The 17,877-nt window shown below is 39.4% G+C and overlaps 1 protein-coding gene across 1 annotated transcript; it reads left to right on the top strand.

The window, feature by feature from the left end:
• Window positions 1–1,220: 1,220 nt before the first annotated feature.
• Window positions 1,221–13,850, top strand: LOC118401585 (uncharacterized). Its single transcript, XM_035799209.2, has 5 exons — window positions 1,221–1,445; window positions 7,728–8,063; window positions 8,415–8,579; window positions 12,802–12,839; window positions 13,061–13,850. The coding sequence occupies exons 1-5, from the start codon at window positions 1,385–1,387 to the stop codon at window positions 13,256–13,258; spliced, it is 798 nt and encodes a 265-aa protein (XP_035655102.1). The 5' UTR covers window positions 1,221–1,384; the 3' UTR covers window positions 13,259–13,850.
• Window positions 13,851–17,877: the final 4,027 nt, after the last annotated feature.

Below are 17,877 nucleotides of genomic sequence, written 5' to 3'. Positions count from 1 at the left end.
CAATGGCCAGCCAGGCCGTGCCAGGTTGATTTCACAGCGCGAGGCTTTAGAATCCTGTTTTTTTTCTCGAATTTGAGCAAAGATGTATGCTACAACGGGACTTGACTTGCACCATTTCTATTGAGACAAGACCATACGCCTTAGACCGGGTATACTATAGGATGGTACAGATTTCCCCCCAAAACGTATGTCCCGCTCCAGATAAGCTTGCCTGTTCCTTCATGTGAAGGCTGGCTGAAGTTGCCCCTAGATGTGACTTGGGTCAGAATTTAATTCTGCTGCTTTATCGATTGCTAAATACATTCATTGTGAAGAAGAAACAATAGTGGAAGTGGTGTTTTGGATGGGTAGTCAGACTAAATCCCATTTGCACTGAGGGAGAACTTCAAGCCGGAGTGTGAAAAATAAACCTTCAAAGTTGGTATGTTTCCAGAGAGTGCATTTGTTACAGTACAACATGATAAAGAGACTGCTGATAAGTCAGTCAGTTAACAATTGTGGTCTCAGTTTAAAGTGACAAAAAAGATGGTAGGATTTACACAGCAGAAGGATGTCAGCAGGACCACAAAAAAACAGCTGAAGACGGCGCCCTCCCTACGACCACAGACACCACAACAAAACCCTTTGTTTTGATTCCTCCACTACTGTAGACCACCAGCAACTCTCTCTTTGACACGTCCTCACAGAACCCCATTACATCCTCCAGTAAGCTTCAAACTGCTGTTTTGTCATTTGTTTACCTCATCTAATGTCATGCTTACTGATTATGGAAGTGGTACTCATGAAAATATATGTTTTGATTCTTGATTTCATGATCAGTGGAATGATTTTACGATGATTAATCCCTCATCATTTGTTGCTGGTGAACCATATATACTTCTCACCCCAATTTTTTTTATTATCTTGCCATACATTTTTATACATCGGAAGTGTCTTGGAATAATTTCATTCTTTAATTCTTACAATTTGAGTGGCTCACAGGTGCTGTGGCATGGACCCAGCTTGGCTTTGGTTCCAAAACAGTTGTGAGGTATGACAATGTCTGACATAGGCTACTTTTCTTTTAAGGTGAACTATCTCTTTAACTGACACATTATTCTGTCTTTTATTGGCACACTTGAGACACTCACAAGTCTGCACCACAAGTCCCAGAACCCCTTTGAAGCCTTTGTTCACAGGAGGTGCTTGTAGTTGCACATACATATGGGTTCAGGCTAGTTCCTGTCAGCATTTCTCTCTTTACTATGATCTCAAGTGTGAGGGTAGGAAGAAACAGAGCAGGCGTTAGACGAGTGGAGGCAGACGGGGAAGACACATCATTTAGGCCAGGGATAGAAGCCAAGGATATAGAATCTCCATTCTTCTGATCCGGTCGTTGTGTATCATGTTCTACTACTCTAGCCCAAAGCCTCTCTTACTGGTTGTCCTCATCGTGCTGTTCAACGGTAGGCCATCTTCCTCCATCTATGTACTGTCGATGCAGCCTACTAGAATGGCAGTGACTGTGTATGTTCGGATCAAATGTTGAAGGGTTATTATTTATAAAATATTCCTGATCTGTAAAAGTTATGACTTAAACTATAGGAAAAGGAACTTTAGTAACCCAACTCTTTATCATTGAACTCACAGGTCAGAGGTGGTGATACTCAGTAGCACACAGTATGTATGGTATGTCTCTGAACAACCAAGATTGTACTTTTATTTCATTTTTTTTATTTATTTCACCTTTATTTAACCAGGTAGGCTAGTTGAGAACAAGTTCTCATATACAACTGCGACCTGGCCAAGATAAAACAAAGCAGTTCGACACATACAACAACACAGAGTTACACATGGAATAAACAAAACATACAGTCAATAATACAATTGAAAAAAAAGTCTATATGCAGTGTGTGCAAATGAGGTAGGATAAGGGAATTAAGGCAATAAATAGGCCATAGTGGCGAAATGGGCTGTATAATTCATCCCAATGTGTTTATGACTTTTTGCTTGTGGATAATTTGACAAAGTGACAAGTTTTCCATAGCACTTATTTGAATTGGGGTACAGTAGGCCTATATACAGAGCCTTCAGAAAGTATTCAGACCCCTGGACTTCTTCCACGTTTTGTTGTTACAGCCTGAATTCAAAATTGGATTAAATTGAGATTTGTGTCACTGGCCTACACACAATACACGTGGATCTATATATTTAGGCATTTTTACAAATTAATAAATAATGAAAAGCTGAAATGTCTTTAGTCAATAAGTATTCAACCCCTTTTGTTATGGGAAGCCTAAATAAGTTCAGGAGTAAAAATGTGCCTAACAAGTTGTTTGGACTCTGTGTGCAATTACAGTGTTTAACATGACTTTCAAATGACTACCTCATCTCTGCAGCCCACACATACAATTACAGTGTTTAACATGACTTTCACATGACTACCTCATCTCTGTAGCCCACACATACAATTACAGTGTTTAACATGACTTTCACATGACTACCTCATCTCTGTAGCCCACACATACAATTAGTGTTTAACATGACTTTCACATGACTACCTCATCTCTGTAGCCCACACATACAATTACAGTGTTTAACATGACTTTCACATGACTACCTCATCTCTGTAGCCCACACATACAATTACAGTGTTTAACATGACTTTCACATGACTACCTCATCTCTGTAGCCCACACATACAATTACAGTGTTTAACATGACTTTCAAATGACTACCTCATCTCTGTAGCCCAAACATACAATTACAGTGTTTAACATGACTTTCACATGACTACCTCATCTCTGTAGCCCACATACAATTACAGTGTTTAACATGACTTTCACATGACTACCTCATCTCTGTAGCCCACACATACAATTACAGTGTTTAACATGACTTTCAAATGACTACCTCATCTCTGTAGCCCAAACATACAATTACAGTGTTTAACATGACTTTCACATGACTACCTCATCTCTGTAGCCCACACATACAATTACAGTGTTTAACATGACTTTCACATGACTACCTCATCTCTGTAGCCCACACATACAATTACAGTGTTTAACATGACTTTCATGACTACCTGATCTCTGTAGCCCACACATACAATTACAGTGTTTAACATGACTTTCACATGACTACCTCATCTCTGTAGCCCACACATACAATTACAGTGTTTAACATGACTTTCACATGACTACCTCATCTCTGTAGCCCACACATACAATTACAGTGTTTAACATGACTTTCACATGACTACCTCATCTCTGTAGCCCACACATACAATTACAGTGTTTAACATGACTTTCAAATGACTACCTCATCTCTGTAGCCCACACATACAATTACAGTGTTTAACATGACTTTCACATGACTACCTCATCTCTGTAGCCCACACATACAATTACAGTGTTTAACATGACTTTCACATGACTACCTCATCTCTGTAGCCCACACATACAATTACAGTGTTTAACATGACTTTCACATGACTACCTCATCTCTGTAGCCCACACATACAATTACAGTGTTTAACATGACTTTCACATGACTACCTCATCTCTGTAGCCCACACATACAATTACAGTGTTTAACATGACTTTCACATGACTACCTCATCTCTGTAGCCCACACATACAATTACAGTGTTTAACATGACTTTCACATGACTACCTCATCTCTGTAGCCCACACATACAATTACAGTGTTTAACATGACTTTCACATGACTACCTCATCTCTGTAGCCCACACATACAATTACAGTGCTTAACATGACTTTCACATGACTACCTCATCTCTGTAGCCCACACATACAATTACAGTGTTTAACATGACTTTCACATGACTACCTCATCTCTGTAGCCCACACATACAATTACAGTGTTTAACATGACTTTCACATGACTACCTCATCTCTGTAGCCCACACATACAATTACAGTGTTTAACATGACTTTCAAATGACTACCTCATCTCTGTAGCCCAAACATACAATTACAGTGTTTAACATGACTTTCACATGACTACCTCATCTCTGTAGCCCACACATACAATTACAGTGTTTAACATGACTTTCACATGACTACCTCATCTCTGTAGCCCACACATACAATTACAGTGTTTAACATGACTTTCACATGACTACCTGATCTCTGTAGCCCACACATACAATTACAGTGTTTAACATGACTTTCACATGACTACCTCATCTCTGTAGCCCACACATACAATTACAGTGTTTAACATGACTTTCACATGACTACCTCATCTCTGTAGCCCACACATACAATTACAGTGTTTAACATGACTTTCACATGACTACCTCATCTCTGTAGCCCACACATACAATTACAGTGTTTAACATGACTTTCACATGACTACCTCATCTCTGTAGCCCACACATACAATTACAGTGTTTAACATGACTTTCAAATGACTACCTCATCTCTGTAGCCCAAACATACAATTACAGTGTTTAACATGACTTTCACATGACTACCTCATCTCTGTAGCCCACACATACAATTACAGTGTTTAACATGACTTTCACATGACTACCTCATCTCTGTAGCCCACACATACAATTACAGTGTTTAACATGACTTTCACATGACTACCTGATCTCTGTAGCCCACACATACAATTACAGTGTTTAACATGACTTTCACATGACTACCTCATCTCTGTAGCCCACACATACAATTACAGTGTTTAACATGACTTTCACATGACTACCTCATCTCTGTAGCCCACACATACAATTACAGTGTTTAACATGACTTTCACATGACTACCTCATCTCTGTAGCCCACACATACAATTACAGTGTTTAACATGACTTTCACATGACTACCTCATCTCTGTAGCCCACACATACAATTACAGTGCTTAACATGACTTTCACATGACTACCTCATCTCTGTAGCCCACACATACAATTACAGTGTTTAACATGACTTTCACATGACTACCTCATCTCTGTAGCCCACACATACAATTACAGTGTTTAACATGACTTTCACATGACTACCTCATCTCTGTAGCCCACACATACAATTACAGTGTTTAACATGACTTTCACATGACTACCTCATCTCTGTAGCCCACACATACAATTACAGTGTTTAACATGACTTTCACATGACTACCTCATCTCTGTAGCCCACACATACAATTACAGTGTTTAACATGACTTTCACATGACTACCTCATCTCTGTAGCCCACACATACAATTACAGTGTTTAACATGACTTTCACATGACTACCTCATCTCTGTAGCCCACACATACAATTACAGTGCCTTCCAAAGTATTTACACCTTGACTGTTTCCACATTTTGTTGTGTTACAAAGTGGGATAAAATGTATTTAATTGTCTTTTTGTTGTCAACGATCTACACAAAATACTCTGTAATGCAAGTATTCAACCCCCTGGGTTAATAAATGTTAGTACTTAATGTCACTACTTTGTTGAAGCACATTTGGCAGTGATTACAGCTGTGAGTCCTTCTGGGCAAGTCTCTAAGAGCTTTACACACCTGGATTCTGCAACATTTCCCATTATTATTTTCAAGATTCATCAAGCTCTGTCAAATTGGTTGTTGATCATTGCTAGACAACCATTTTAAGGTCTTGCCATAGATTTTTAAGCAGATTTCATTCAAAACTGAAACTAGGCCACTCAGGAACATTCACTGTCTTCTTGGTAAGCAACTCCAGTGTAGATTTGGCCTTGTTTAAGGTTATTGTCTTGCTGAAAGGTGAATTCATCTCCCAGTGTCTGGTGAAACGCAGACTGAACCAGGTTTTCCTCTATGGTTTTGCCTGTGCTTTAACTCCACTCTGTTTCCCTATTTATCTTGAAAAATTCCCCAGTCCTTAACGATTACAAGCATACACATAACATGAGGCAGCCACCTCTATACTTGGAAATAGGTTGAGTGAATCAGTAATGTGTGGTATTCAGGACAAAATAATTAATTGCTATAATTAATAATAATAATTAATTAAATAATTGCTTTGCCACATGTTTTGCAGTATTACTAAAGTGCCTTGTTGCAAATATTCCTTTGAGCATGATGACATTATGAATGACACTTTGGATGGTGTATCAATACACCCAGTCACTATAAAGATACAGGCATCCTTTCTAATTCAGTTGCCAGAGAGGATGGAAACTGCTCAGGGATTTCACCATGAGGTCAATGGTGACAGTTACAGAGTTTTTAATGGTTGTGAAAGGAGAAAACTGAGGATGGATCAACAACATTGTAGTTACTCCACAATACGAACCTAAATGACAGAGTAAAAAGGAAGCTTTTACAGAACACAAATATTCTAAAACATGCATCTGGTTTGCACTGGGAGACAAATTCACCTTTCAGCAGGACAATAAGCTACAACACAAAGCCAAATGTACACTGGAGTTGCTTACCAAGATTGACATTGAATGTTCCTGAGTGGCCTAATTACAGTTTTGACTTAAATCGTCTTGAAAAATCTATGGCAATACTCGGAAATGGCTGTCTAGCAATGATCAACAACCAACTCGACAGAGCTTGAAGAATTAAAAAAAAATAACAATGTGCAAATATTGTACAATCCAGTTGTGCAAAGCTTTTAGAGACTTACCCAGACAGACCACAGCTGTAATCGCTGCCAAATGGGATTTTAACATGGATTGACTCAAGGGTGTCAATACTTACGTAAAGTAGATATTTCTGTATTTCATTTTAAATACATTTGCCAACATTTCTAAAAGCATGTTTTTACTTTGTCATTTCAGGGTATGGTTGAGAGAGAAAATAAATAGATTCAATCAATTTTGAATTCAGGCTGTAACACAACAGAATGTGGAATAAGTCAAGGGGTATGAATACTTTCTGAAGGCACTCTCATACCTTCTAAAAGGTTCTGAAGGCACTCTCATACCTTCTAAAAGGTTCTGAAGGCACTCTCATACCTTCTAAAAGGTTCTGAAGGCACTCTCATACCTTTTAAAAGGCATTCTAATTTTTGTAATATTTTTATTCCACTTTGATCATAAAATGTATTTTTTTTATATTGCTTGGTTTATTTTTTCTATATCCCAATGAAGACATTTTTGTCCAAGGAATATTTGTGGATCATATCTCTAGTCAATGAAAACTGGTAACTGGGTTCCTGGGATAAGATAAATATACAGGAAATGTAAAAAATACTGTATGCACAGTGATGAAAATATACACAACACTGTGTATATTTGATGAAGTATATTGCACTTCTCTTTTCCTACTAGCACTGACTTTGCTAATAACGTCTTAATTAAAGGAGAAATGTACTTACTATCACTGTGATATGTGGTTGTCTCAACTAGCTATCTTAAGACGAATGCACTAACTGTAAGTTGCTCTGGATAGGAGTGTCTGCTAAATGACTAAAATATGAATTATATTAATAATATTACATATAAATGTAATATTAGTCATATGGAACATCGTTTTTTTTTAAATTAAAAATAAAAGATGTTAAAGGTCCATTAGAATATTAATTTACAATATAATCTTACATGTATATTTAATATTATTAATATTATTAATATTTTAGTCATTTAGCAGACACTCTTATCCAGAGCAACTTACAGTTAGTGTTATGCAATCAGGTGGAGATAGAAGTTATAGAAAAAAGAAGAAAATAAACATCTTGTGTAACTAAATCATCAGGTCATGTCCTATCTTGTTGACAACTTCCTCTCTCTTTTTCAGGACATAACTGGGCAGAGAAAATGGTGGGAATCAAAGGTCATGGGATCACCATCCGCTTCTCACTTCAGAACATGTCCAAAGCATTTAGTAATCGGTCAATTGGTCTTTACAAAAATAATAAAAAGATTGCTGAATGTAATCATGATGTGCACAGCTGTTGCTTACAAAGCCACCTCTGCTTCTCTGAGAATAAAGAGGCCTCTTTCTTCATCCAAAATCTGACATCAGTTGACAACGGAACGTATTGGATCATGTTGTTCCAAATCAATAGAGATCCCCCCATGCTAAAAAGCAATGAGGTGTCGCTTATCCTTCAATCGAATGGTAACACCGCAGGTAGGCTATAAGATCGCTCTCTTCACAGTATAATGTCTATAACTAAAGTCAATGTCAAGCACAAGGGGTTTCATGATACGTCACATTATGTTTTTTTATTTATCTTAAAGCAGTGTCCGTCCAGCCTGTATTGAACCCAGCTAAATGTACAACCTTTTTATAAGTATTATCTGTAAAAATTCAAAACCAACCCAAGCAGCCATTTTAAAGGAGCTAACTATGGACCTTTTAAAGCCTTTGGTCAAGATTGTGTTCCTTGAAGATTGATGTTCTAGACAGCATGACCCTACTCTGCTTTACCTTAATTTACTGTCTCATCTAGTTTCACCTAAGGAGCCATTTCTATTCCAGAATCCCCATCATTCACCTCTAACGCCACAGATGATGGTATCAGCGACCGTGGAAACGCCAACAATGTCTATGTCCTGATCATCTTTGCTGTTTTGGGGGTGACAATCATAGCTCTGTTAATCGGACTGCTTGGTTGGTTCTGCTGGACCTACAAAAGGAGCACAGGTATTGAAGGGACCTATCATTATCCCTAACCATACATATCATAAGCAGGAGGTTGGTGGCACCTTAATTAGGGAGGACGGGCTTGTGGTAATGCTGGAGCGGAAAGGAATTTGTGGAAAGGTATCAACAACATCAAACACATGGTTTCCATGTGTTGGACGCCATTTCCATTTACTTATGTTCCAGACATTATTATGAGGAGTCCTCCCCTCAGCAGCCTCCACTGATACCATAGTATCTCTTGTAGTTGTAATTATTTGCAATCCAGTTAGATTAAGGCCTTGGTTCATCGACTTCTTTCTTTCTGCCCTTAATGTCGACACCTGGACCAAAGATACTGTATGTCTTTATTATCTGAAACATAGCTTTACAATCTTAAATCAGTCAAATCATTTTGCTTGTGTAACAGTATAGCTTCCGTCCCTCTCCTCACCCCAATCTGGGCTCGAAACAGGGACCCTCTGCACACATCAACCACAGTCACTCACAAAGCATCGTTACCTATCGCGCCACAAAAGCCGCTGCCCTTGGGGAACAAGCAAGGGGAACAACTACTTCTAGGTCTCAGAGCGAGTGACGTCACCGACTGAAACGCTATTAGCGCACCACCGCTAACTAGCTAGCCATTTCACCTCGGCCACACTTGATCAAACTGACAAATGGAGTAATTCTTAAGGGAGCTGAAATCAATAGCGTTTTTTTTTGGGGGGGGGTTGAGCATCAGTAATTCGGTTTCCATCCAATTGGAAACCGTGATTAGGCTGTGCATGATGATGTAGTGCACATAAAAATAACTTTGCAATTAAATTCCCATGTATCAAATTAAAAATACAACTCCACTGATGCTTTTGTAAAAACAATGCCTCATTATAAATATCGATTATTGTGGACCAACGAGCGAGATTATTTTTATTTGTCAAACGGAAGCCAAGTATCGATCCTCATGTCACCAGAATAACAATTGAAGACCCTCAATATTTAGTTGAAAGGAGCGTCAACCTCACCATTGTGCACTTTCACCACCCTGTGAAGTTCATGATAATTTATTTCATCTGTAGCCGAAGTCTTTTACTGCACCCGTGCTTCAATCTATGTAACATAATTAAAGAAAATCCCCGTAGGGCCTCCCCAGGGGCGCAGCGGTCTAAGGCAATGCATCTCAGTGCTAGAGGTGTCACTACAGACCCGGGTTCGATCCCGGGCTGTATCACAACTGGCTGTGATCGGGAATCCCATAGGGCAGCGCACAATTGGCCCAGCATCATCCGGGTTAGGGGAGGGCTCATCGCGCTCTAGTGACTCCTTGTGGCGGGCCGGGTACCTGCAGGCTGACCCCAGTCATCAGTTGAATAATGTTTCCTGCGGTGGGTGTTAAGGAGCATGGTTTGGCGGGGTCATGTTTCGGAAGACTCGTGACTCCACCCCTGCCTCCCGAGCCCATTGGGACATTGCAGCGATGAGACAAGATCAAAATTGGGAAGATTATAATAATGAAACAAAAAATTCCCATCAAAATCCATCAGTACTAGAGATACGTTTTTTTTTTTTGTATGGGGCTGCATCTCCACATCTGCAGTGGAAGGTGACCGAGCTACAGTGGTGTTTGTCAGACCACATCCTAAGAAATCTGTCTTCTCACAAAAACATCTGTAGCGTCTGAGCTAAAAACTAATATGACCACACTGCGGAAAGGGAAGACTCACAAAAATGATGGTGTTTTTTCTTGACGACCCCCATAAGTTTAATGGGAATCGTCTGAAGGTAACCCATCCAAATGAATGGAAGTAGTGTATGGAGATCGTTTTGTATAGTAGTAATGGCAAAATGCCATAGATTTGGTTATATCTAATGGAGTACTACATTTCAAAATGTAATAGCTAAATGATCCCACTGGTAGTGGGAGGACCACACAACATATCATTGTGTGACTCCAAGTTTACTTCAATATAATGCTTATTATATCAACATTTGTGCATAATGGCGTTTCTACTGCCATTTTTTTGCATAATTAAATTTACAGACACAAAAAGATCCCATCATCCCATTTTGTATCGTCGACATTTGCAAAACTGACAAATTTGCTCTTTCCATCAGGCCTGTCGTGACATTATTTATCAGACATGTACTTTTACTTGCATGAAAATGCTGGATGGAAACCTTGTTAGTGAGATGAAATACATCCCTTCGTATGAGCCACTGTTGCAGTTTCACATGCATGACTCACGCACTTTGATACGAGCCTCCTTTAACCAGAGGAAATAACCACCTACACAGAGAATTCAAATTAGCACAGAGACAGGGAGAAAAATTGCAAACTGTTTGTTTTCACAAATGCTGTCTCAAACTCTCATTTGCTTTTCTCCTGACCTACTTCAAAACAGAGCATCATGTTTCTTTTATGTGTTTTTTTGGTATCCCCCCACATGTCATGTTTTGTACCTCCTTGAACAAATGCCTTCTCAAACACTACTATGTACCAGTAGAAAAGTTTCTTTCCATCCAGCGACTTCATCTGACTTTGAGGAAAGTTTCACTGACTCAGGTTGTATGCAGATACAAGCAGCACAACTGGACTACTAGAGTCCTTGGATATGAATAGAATAACTGTTCCCATCTTCAACCCCTAATACTATAGGCCATGATCTTATATATCTTGTAGAGTCCTTCTGTAGCTCAGTTGGTAGAGCATGGCGCTTGTAACGCCAGGGTAGTGGGTTCGATTCCCGGGACCACCCATACGTAGAATGTATGCACACATGACTGTAAGTCGCTTTGGATAAAAGCGTCTGCTAAATGGCATATATTATTATGGCATATATTGTATCAGTGGTGGTAGGTGCCGTTTAAGATGAGGAAGGATGTTGTTGTTGTTGTTGTTTTTCTTCTTGAACCTTGGCCTTATTTCTATTTCAGCATATCAGACGACTCTCATTCAAATTCCATTCACCCAGTTCTATTTTTTATTTTAATTTTTTTTACCTTTATTTAACTAGGCAAGTCAGTTAAGAACAAATTCTTATTTTCAATGACGGCCTAGGAACAGTGGGTTAAAGGCCTGTTCAGGGGCAGAATGACAGATTTGTACCTTGTCAGCTCAGGGGTTTGAACTTGCAACCTTCCGGTTACTAGTCCAACGCTCTAACCACTAGGCTACCCTGCCGCCCCAGGGTAGGGGCTAGATTTAGGCTATACTCTAATTTTCCCAATGCCCCATCATGAGGTTGCTACAACCTAGGCTATAAATGAAAGTTTACAACGTAAGTGCACACAGGTCGAGAGACAAATTTGATGTGACAGACAGTGACAGACTTTCCTGCATGTAGCTGATATAGGGTGTAATCATTAGTCCAACAGTTGCAAACAAGAGTTTCTATTGGATAAATTCAGGTATGTTTAAGAAACGTTTTTCAACAGAATCTGATGAACACGTAAACAGAGTTCACTTTCATGGAAGACACGTCCTATGCGCTCTCCTTCTCTCACCTCTTCCCTTCGCTTGTGGACTTCAATGCACAACGCATCAGCTGTATGTGACCAGGCGAAAAAACCTTCCCAAGTCAAACCGCTACACACAGCCTACATTGTCACCATATTAGCTAAAGTAATGTCATAGTCAGCATAGCTAATAGAACTAACTTGTTAGTAAACCCACTACAATCATGCAGTAATGTACAGTCAGTAAGCAGTTACACCAGATGCAATAAATTAGTTATACCAAAAGCTTAACTTGACTTCCAGTGTTGTGTAGCCAGCTAGCTAACATAGCATACCACTGTTTGTGCAGGGTGTTTTAGTAGGCTGAAAGTGGGAAAAAATGACACTCTCTCTCTCTTCATTTCTCTCTTTCAACTCCTTCATTTGGAAATGTATTCGTTCAAAACTCTTAAACTATTGGCTTTCTTTATGTTTGAGTCAACTACTCACCACATTTTATACACTGCAGTGCTAGCTAGCTGTAGCTTATGCTTTCAGTACTAGATTCTTTATCTGATCCTTTGATTTGGTGGACAACACTTCAGTTCATACTGCAAGAGCTCTGATAGGCTGGAGGATGTCCTCCGGAAGTTGTCATAATTACTTTGTAAGTCTATGGAAGGTGCTGAGAACCAGGAGCCTCCTAGGTTTTATATTGTGAAGTCAATGTGCCCAGAGGAGTTTGTGACAAAATGCAGGATCATTTGTCTATGATTAACACATAGTAAAATCTGTATCTTGTGTCCAGAACGGGACCAGCAAGACAACCTCAAGGCCAAGCAACAGGTAAGATCACACTCTATTGGTGTCTCTCAGAGTCCTGGTCATTCTTTGGTTTGTTACAATTTTGACACATTTGCTTAGCAACAACCATAAGCCAAATTCCTAATACAAAGTTTAAAAAAAAAATAATTCTTCATTGTTTGCATTTTGACAGATTTATTAGATCAAATCCAATAAATAGCAAAGGTTCTGTTTTATAAAATGAATACTGTATACATTTTCAGGGGTCAGGAGAGGCGTCCACCTCCATGTCTGTGTATTCTGTAGAATACGGTGTGCTGGACTTCAACAGTAGACCCAATGGAGAAGAGGCGAACAGGCATGGGAGGGAGAGGGAGGGAGGAGTGGTAAGGTCTGCAGAGACAGTGGAATATGCTGCAATCACCTTTCCCCCACAACAAAGGGAGTCATACGGGAGATAGTGAGTCATCTGAAACTCTATTAAATACAAAACAGCGCTGCCTGATTTGAACTGAATGCCATCAACATATGGAACAGGTGCTGAGAGAATGATGCTGCGGTTGATGTGTCACTCTGAGGTGATAGATACCGTAAGAATGGAAATGCTTAGTCCCGTATTAATAAAAACACCCTCCCTGTGGCTATGTGTGACTGTACCCTACTGGAAATACAAAAAAAAAAGTTGTAGATACAATAACCCACTTGACTGTAACACAAATGTAATTTTAACATTTATTTTTTCTAATTTTTCCGATTGCATGTAAAAATTTCCGGTAGGGTTTGCACAGATAAATACACCTATTAATAGGGTTTTTTTTTTTCTTCACAGAGTGTCATGTTTGTTTACTCTGACACTATTCGGATTACCAGAAGTATCTGGGGGGATTTTACAAAAGAATTAGCATGGTCCTCTGCAATCCAACTAAGTTCTCATTAAATGGAGTTTTACTTGACAGATGTTTTTTTTTTTTGTTCATCCCTCAATGGTTTGAAATTCACAATGATTGACATACATGTATACTGGGAAAATCAAGTTTCAAATAAATTATTTTGTATATATATATTGTGTATATATATTTGATCATATCACACGGATTACATTCTGATCTAATCGAGCTCTTTCACAGATGTTGTTTTTAGACTTTCAATTACTCTCATGTAACAGTTTCTAATGTTTCCGGACAAATGCAGTGCATCAAGTGCTGTAATCTTGACACGATCGGTCTAGCGGAAGCCTCGAAGCATGGAGGATTTGGAGGATTTTCATTTGCATGTATCACTGGCAATTGCTATTAGGCAATGTTTGTGCAGAGTTACTCTGTCCAGAGTCTGTGTTCTTTTGCCCGTCTTAATCTTTTCTTTTTATTGGCCAGTCTGAGATATGGCTTTTTATTGGCCAGTCTGAGATATGGCTTTTTATTGGCCAGTCTGAGATATGGCTTTTTATTGGCCAGTCTGAGATATGGCTTTTTATTGGCCAGTCTGAGATATGGCTTTTTATTGGCCAGTCTCAGATATGGCTTTTTATTGGCCAGTCTGAGATATGGCTTTTTATTGGCCAGTCTGAGATATGGCTTTTTATTGGCCAGTCTGAGATATGGCTTTTTATTGGCCAGTCTGAGATATGGCTTTTTATTGGCCAGTCTGAGATATGGCTTTTTATTGGCCAGTCTGAGATATGGCTTTTTATTGGCCAGTCTGAGATATGGCTTTTTATTGGCCAGTCTCAGATATGGCTTTTTATTGGCCAGTCTGAGATATGGCTTTTTATTGGCCAGTCTGAGATATGGCTTTTTATTGGCCAGTCTGAGATATGGCTTTTTATTGGCCAGTCTGAGATATGGCTTTTTATTGGCCAGTCTGAGATATGGCTTTTTATTGGCCAGTCTGAGATATGGCTTTTTATTGGCCAGTCTGAGATATGGCTTTTTCTTTGCAACTCTGCCTGGAAGTTCATCATCCCGTAGTTGCCTCTTCACTGTTGATGTTGAGACTGGTGTTTTGCGGGTACTATTTAATGAAGCTGCCAGTTGAGGATTTGTGAGGCGTCAGTTTCTCAAACAAGACACTCTTGTCCTCTTGTTCAGTTGTGCACCCGGGCCTCCCACTCCTCATTCTATTCTGGTTAGAGCCAGTTTGCGCTGTTCTGTGAAGGGAGTAGTACACCGCGTTGCACGAGATCTTCAGTTTCTTGACAATTTCTCGCATGGAATAGCCTTCTTTTCTCAGAACAAGAATAGACTGACAGAAGAAACTTCTTTGTTTTTGACCATTTTGAACCTGTAATCAAACCCACAAATGCTGATGCTCTAGATACTCAACTAGTCTAAAAAGGCCAGTTGTATAGCTTCTTTAATCAGTACAACAGTTTTCAGCTGTGCTAAAATAATTTCAAAAGAGTTTTCTAATGATCAATTAGCCTTTTAAAATTATAAACTTGGATTAGCTAACACAACTTGCCATTGGAACACAGGAGTGATGGTTGCTGATAATGGGCCTTTGTACACCTATGTAGATATTCCATAAACATAAAAAATAAATCAATTTCCAGCTACAATAGTCATTTACAACATTAACAATGTCTACACTGTATTTCTGATCAATTTGATGTTATTTTAATGGACAAAAATGTTGCTTTTCTTTCAAAAACAAGGACATTTCTAAGTGACCCCAAACTTTTGAATGGTAGTGTATTTTAATAGCACTAAACACAAATCACATTTCATAAATCTTTGTTCATTCTCATGATTTTAACCCCCTTAACCCCAAAATGTCTCCAAGTTTTCAGCATCATTGTGAAGCTCTAGTTATTTTGTTGCTTTCACAAAGTCATTTCTGAAGATTTTATTTATTTAATAATTAGTTAGTTAATTAGTGATTCATTTACATCTGTCCTTCATTTTAATGTTGAACTGAACTCTCATTTTTATCATGGTGAAACTATTCCCTTTTTCTTTTAAAATCTAAACGAACAAACAAACATAGTCATAGTGTAAAAGCAGGTGAGCTGGTTCTTCTCTGTGTCTATTTTCTGGTGTTTTGTGGTGGAAAACTAAGCGTGTCTACCCATATCATAGTAACGACAAGGTGGTGCCTGAAGCATATTCTGAGACCTTACTGAGAACACTTACTGTATGTTATGAAGTTGTAAGGGTTAAAAAAAAAAAACAGAACTGCATGTGAAAGGTGTGAAATACTATGTTATATATACTATGTTAGTATTTTTTTGTGAAGCTTGCATTAAATTGCCACTTTCTCATAGCATATGCTCCAGTGTTAAATCAACACTGCGAGTGTTAAATTTAACACTGTTCCAGTTTCTATACGAGTACACACTTTCAGTGTTAAATTAACACACTCCTTATTGTGAAGCCTTATTTGCATATTTCCCAAGAGTGCATGTAAGAACTACTTCGTTGTCACTAGCAAATACAGTCATGGGTGGTAACTACAATTCTTTAACATTCATTCAATTTTAGAATGTGTGGCCTTCACCAAGTGAGTTCCTCTTATCTCAAGACTAGCAGCCTGTCCATGAGGTGTACTTGTACATCAAGCTACCTTGGGCTAAAGAAACAGAAAATGAGATCCTGTCCCAACCATTCTGGCTCAGACAAGGCTTAGGATATGTTTACTGTATCTCAGTATTTAATTTATACAGTATGGGGGTTATTTAATCCGGTGAGGCATTAACATAACATCATGTCGGCATATTACCAGTCAGATAGAAGGGCAATAAGGACAATAGCAGGCACAAATATGATAGGAGAGGGTGAAAAGGGGTATCTTGCTTTCATACACAATGTGTGGTCAGTGTGGTCAGTGTCATTTTGTAAAATGACCACTGGAGACTAGCAGTAGATTACAGAATGGCTCTAGCTACAGTGCCTTCGGAAAGTATTCAGACCCTTTACTCAGTACTTTGTTGAAGCGCATATGGCAGCGATTACAGCCTCAATTCTTCTTGGGTATGACTCTGCAAGCTTGACACACCTGTATTTGGGCAGTTTCTCCCATTATTTTTTGCAGATCCTGTCAAGCTCTGTCAGGTTGGATTGGGAGCATAGCTGCACAGCTATTTCAGGTCTCTCCAGAGATGTTCGATCTGGTTCAAGTCCGGGCTCTGGCTGGGCCACTCAAGGACATTCAGAGATTTGTCCCGAAGCAACTCCTGCGTTGTCTTGGCTGTGTGCTTAGGGTCGGTGTCCGGTGAACCTTCACCCCGGTCTGAGGTCCTGAGCACTCTGGAGAAGGTTTTCATCAAGGATCTCTCTGTACTTCGCTCCATTCATCTTTCCCTCGATCCTGACTAGTCTCCCAGTCCCCGCCGCTGAAAAACATCCCCACAACAAGATGCTTCCACCCCCATGCTTCACTGTAGGGATGGTGCCTAGTTTCCTCCAGACATGAAGCTTGGCATTCAGGCCAAATAGTTCAATCTTGGTTTCATCAGACCAGAGAATCATGTTTCTTATGGTGTAAGAGTCTTTAGGTGCCTTTTGGCAAACTCCAAGCCGGCTGTCATGTGCCTTTTACTGATTGGCATCCGTCTGACCACTCTACCATAAAGGCCTGATTGGTGGAGTTCTGCAGAGATGGTTAGCTTTCTGGAAAGTTATCCCATCCCCACAGAAGTACTCTAGAGCTCTGTCAAAGTGACCATCAGGTTCTTGCTCCCTGACCAAGGCCATTCTCCCCCGATTGCTCAGAAGAGTCTTGGTGGTTCCGAACTTCTTCACTTTAAGAATGATGGAGATCACTGTGTTCTTGGGGACGTTCAATGCCGCAGAAATGTTTGCCACCCTTCCCCAGATCTGTGCCTCAACTATATCCTGTCTTGGAGCTCTAAGGACAATTCCTTCCACCTCGTGGCTTGGTTTTTGCTCTGACATGTACTGTCAACTGTGGGACCTTGTATAGACTGGTGTGTGCCTTTCCAAATCATGTCCAATCCATTGAATTTACCACAGGAGGACTCCAATCAAGTTGTAGAAACATCTCAAGGATGATCAATGAAAAACAGGATGCACCTGAACTCAATTTCAAGTCTCATAGCACAGGGTCTGAATACTTATGTAAA

Source organism: Oncorhynchus keta, chromosome 22, assembly GCF_023373465.1.
Source record: "Oncorhynchus keta strain PuntledgeMale-10-30-2019 chromosome 22, Oket_V2, whole genome shotgun sequence".
In the NCBI taxonomy this organism is placed as follows: Eukaryota; Metazoa; Chordata; class Actinopteri; order Salmoniformes; family Salmonidae; genus Oncorhynchus; species Oncorhynchus keta.
The sequence above is the reverse complement of the archived record's forward strand: the minus strand, read 5'-3'. Positions and strand labels throughout refer to the sequence as shown.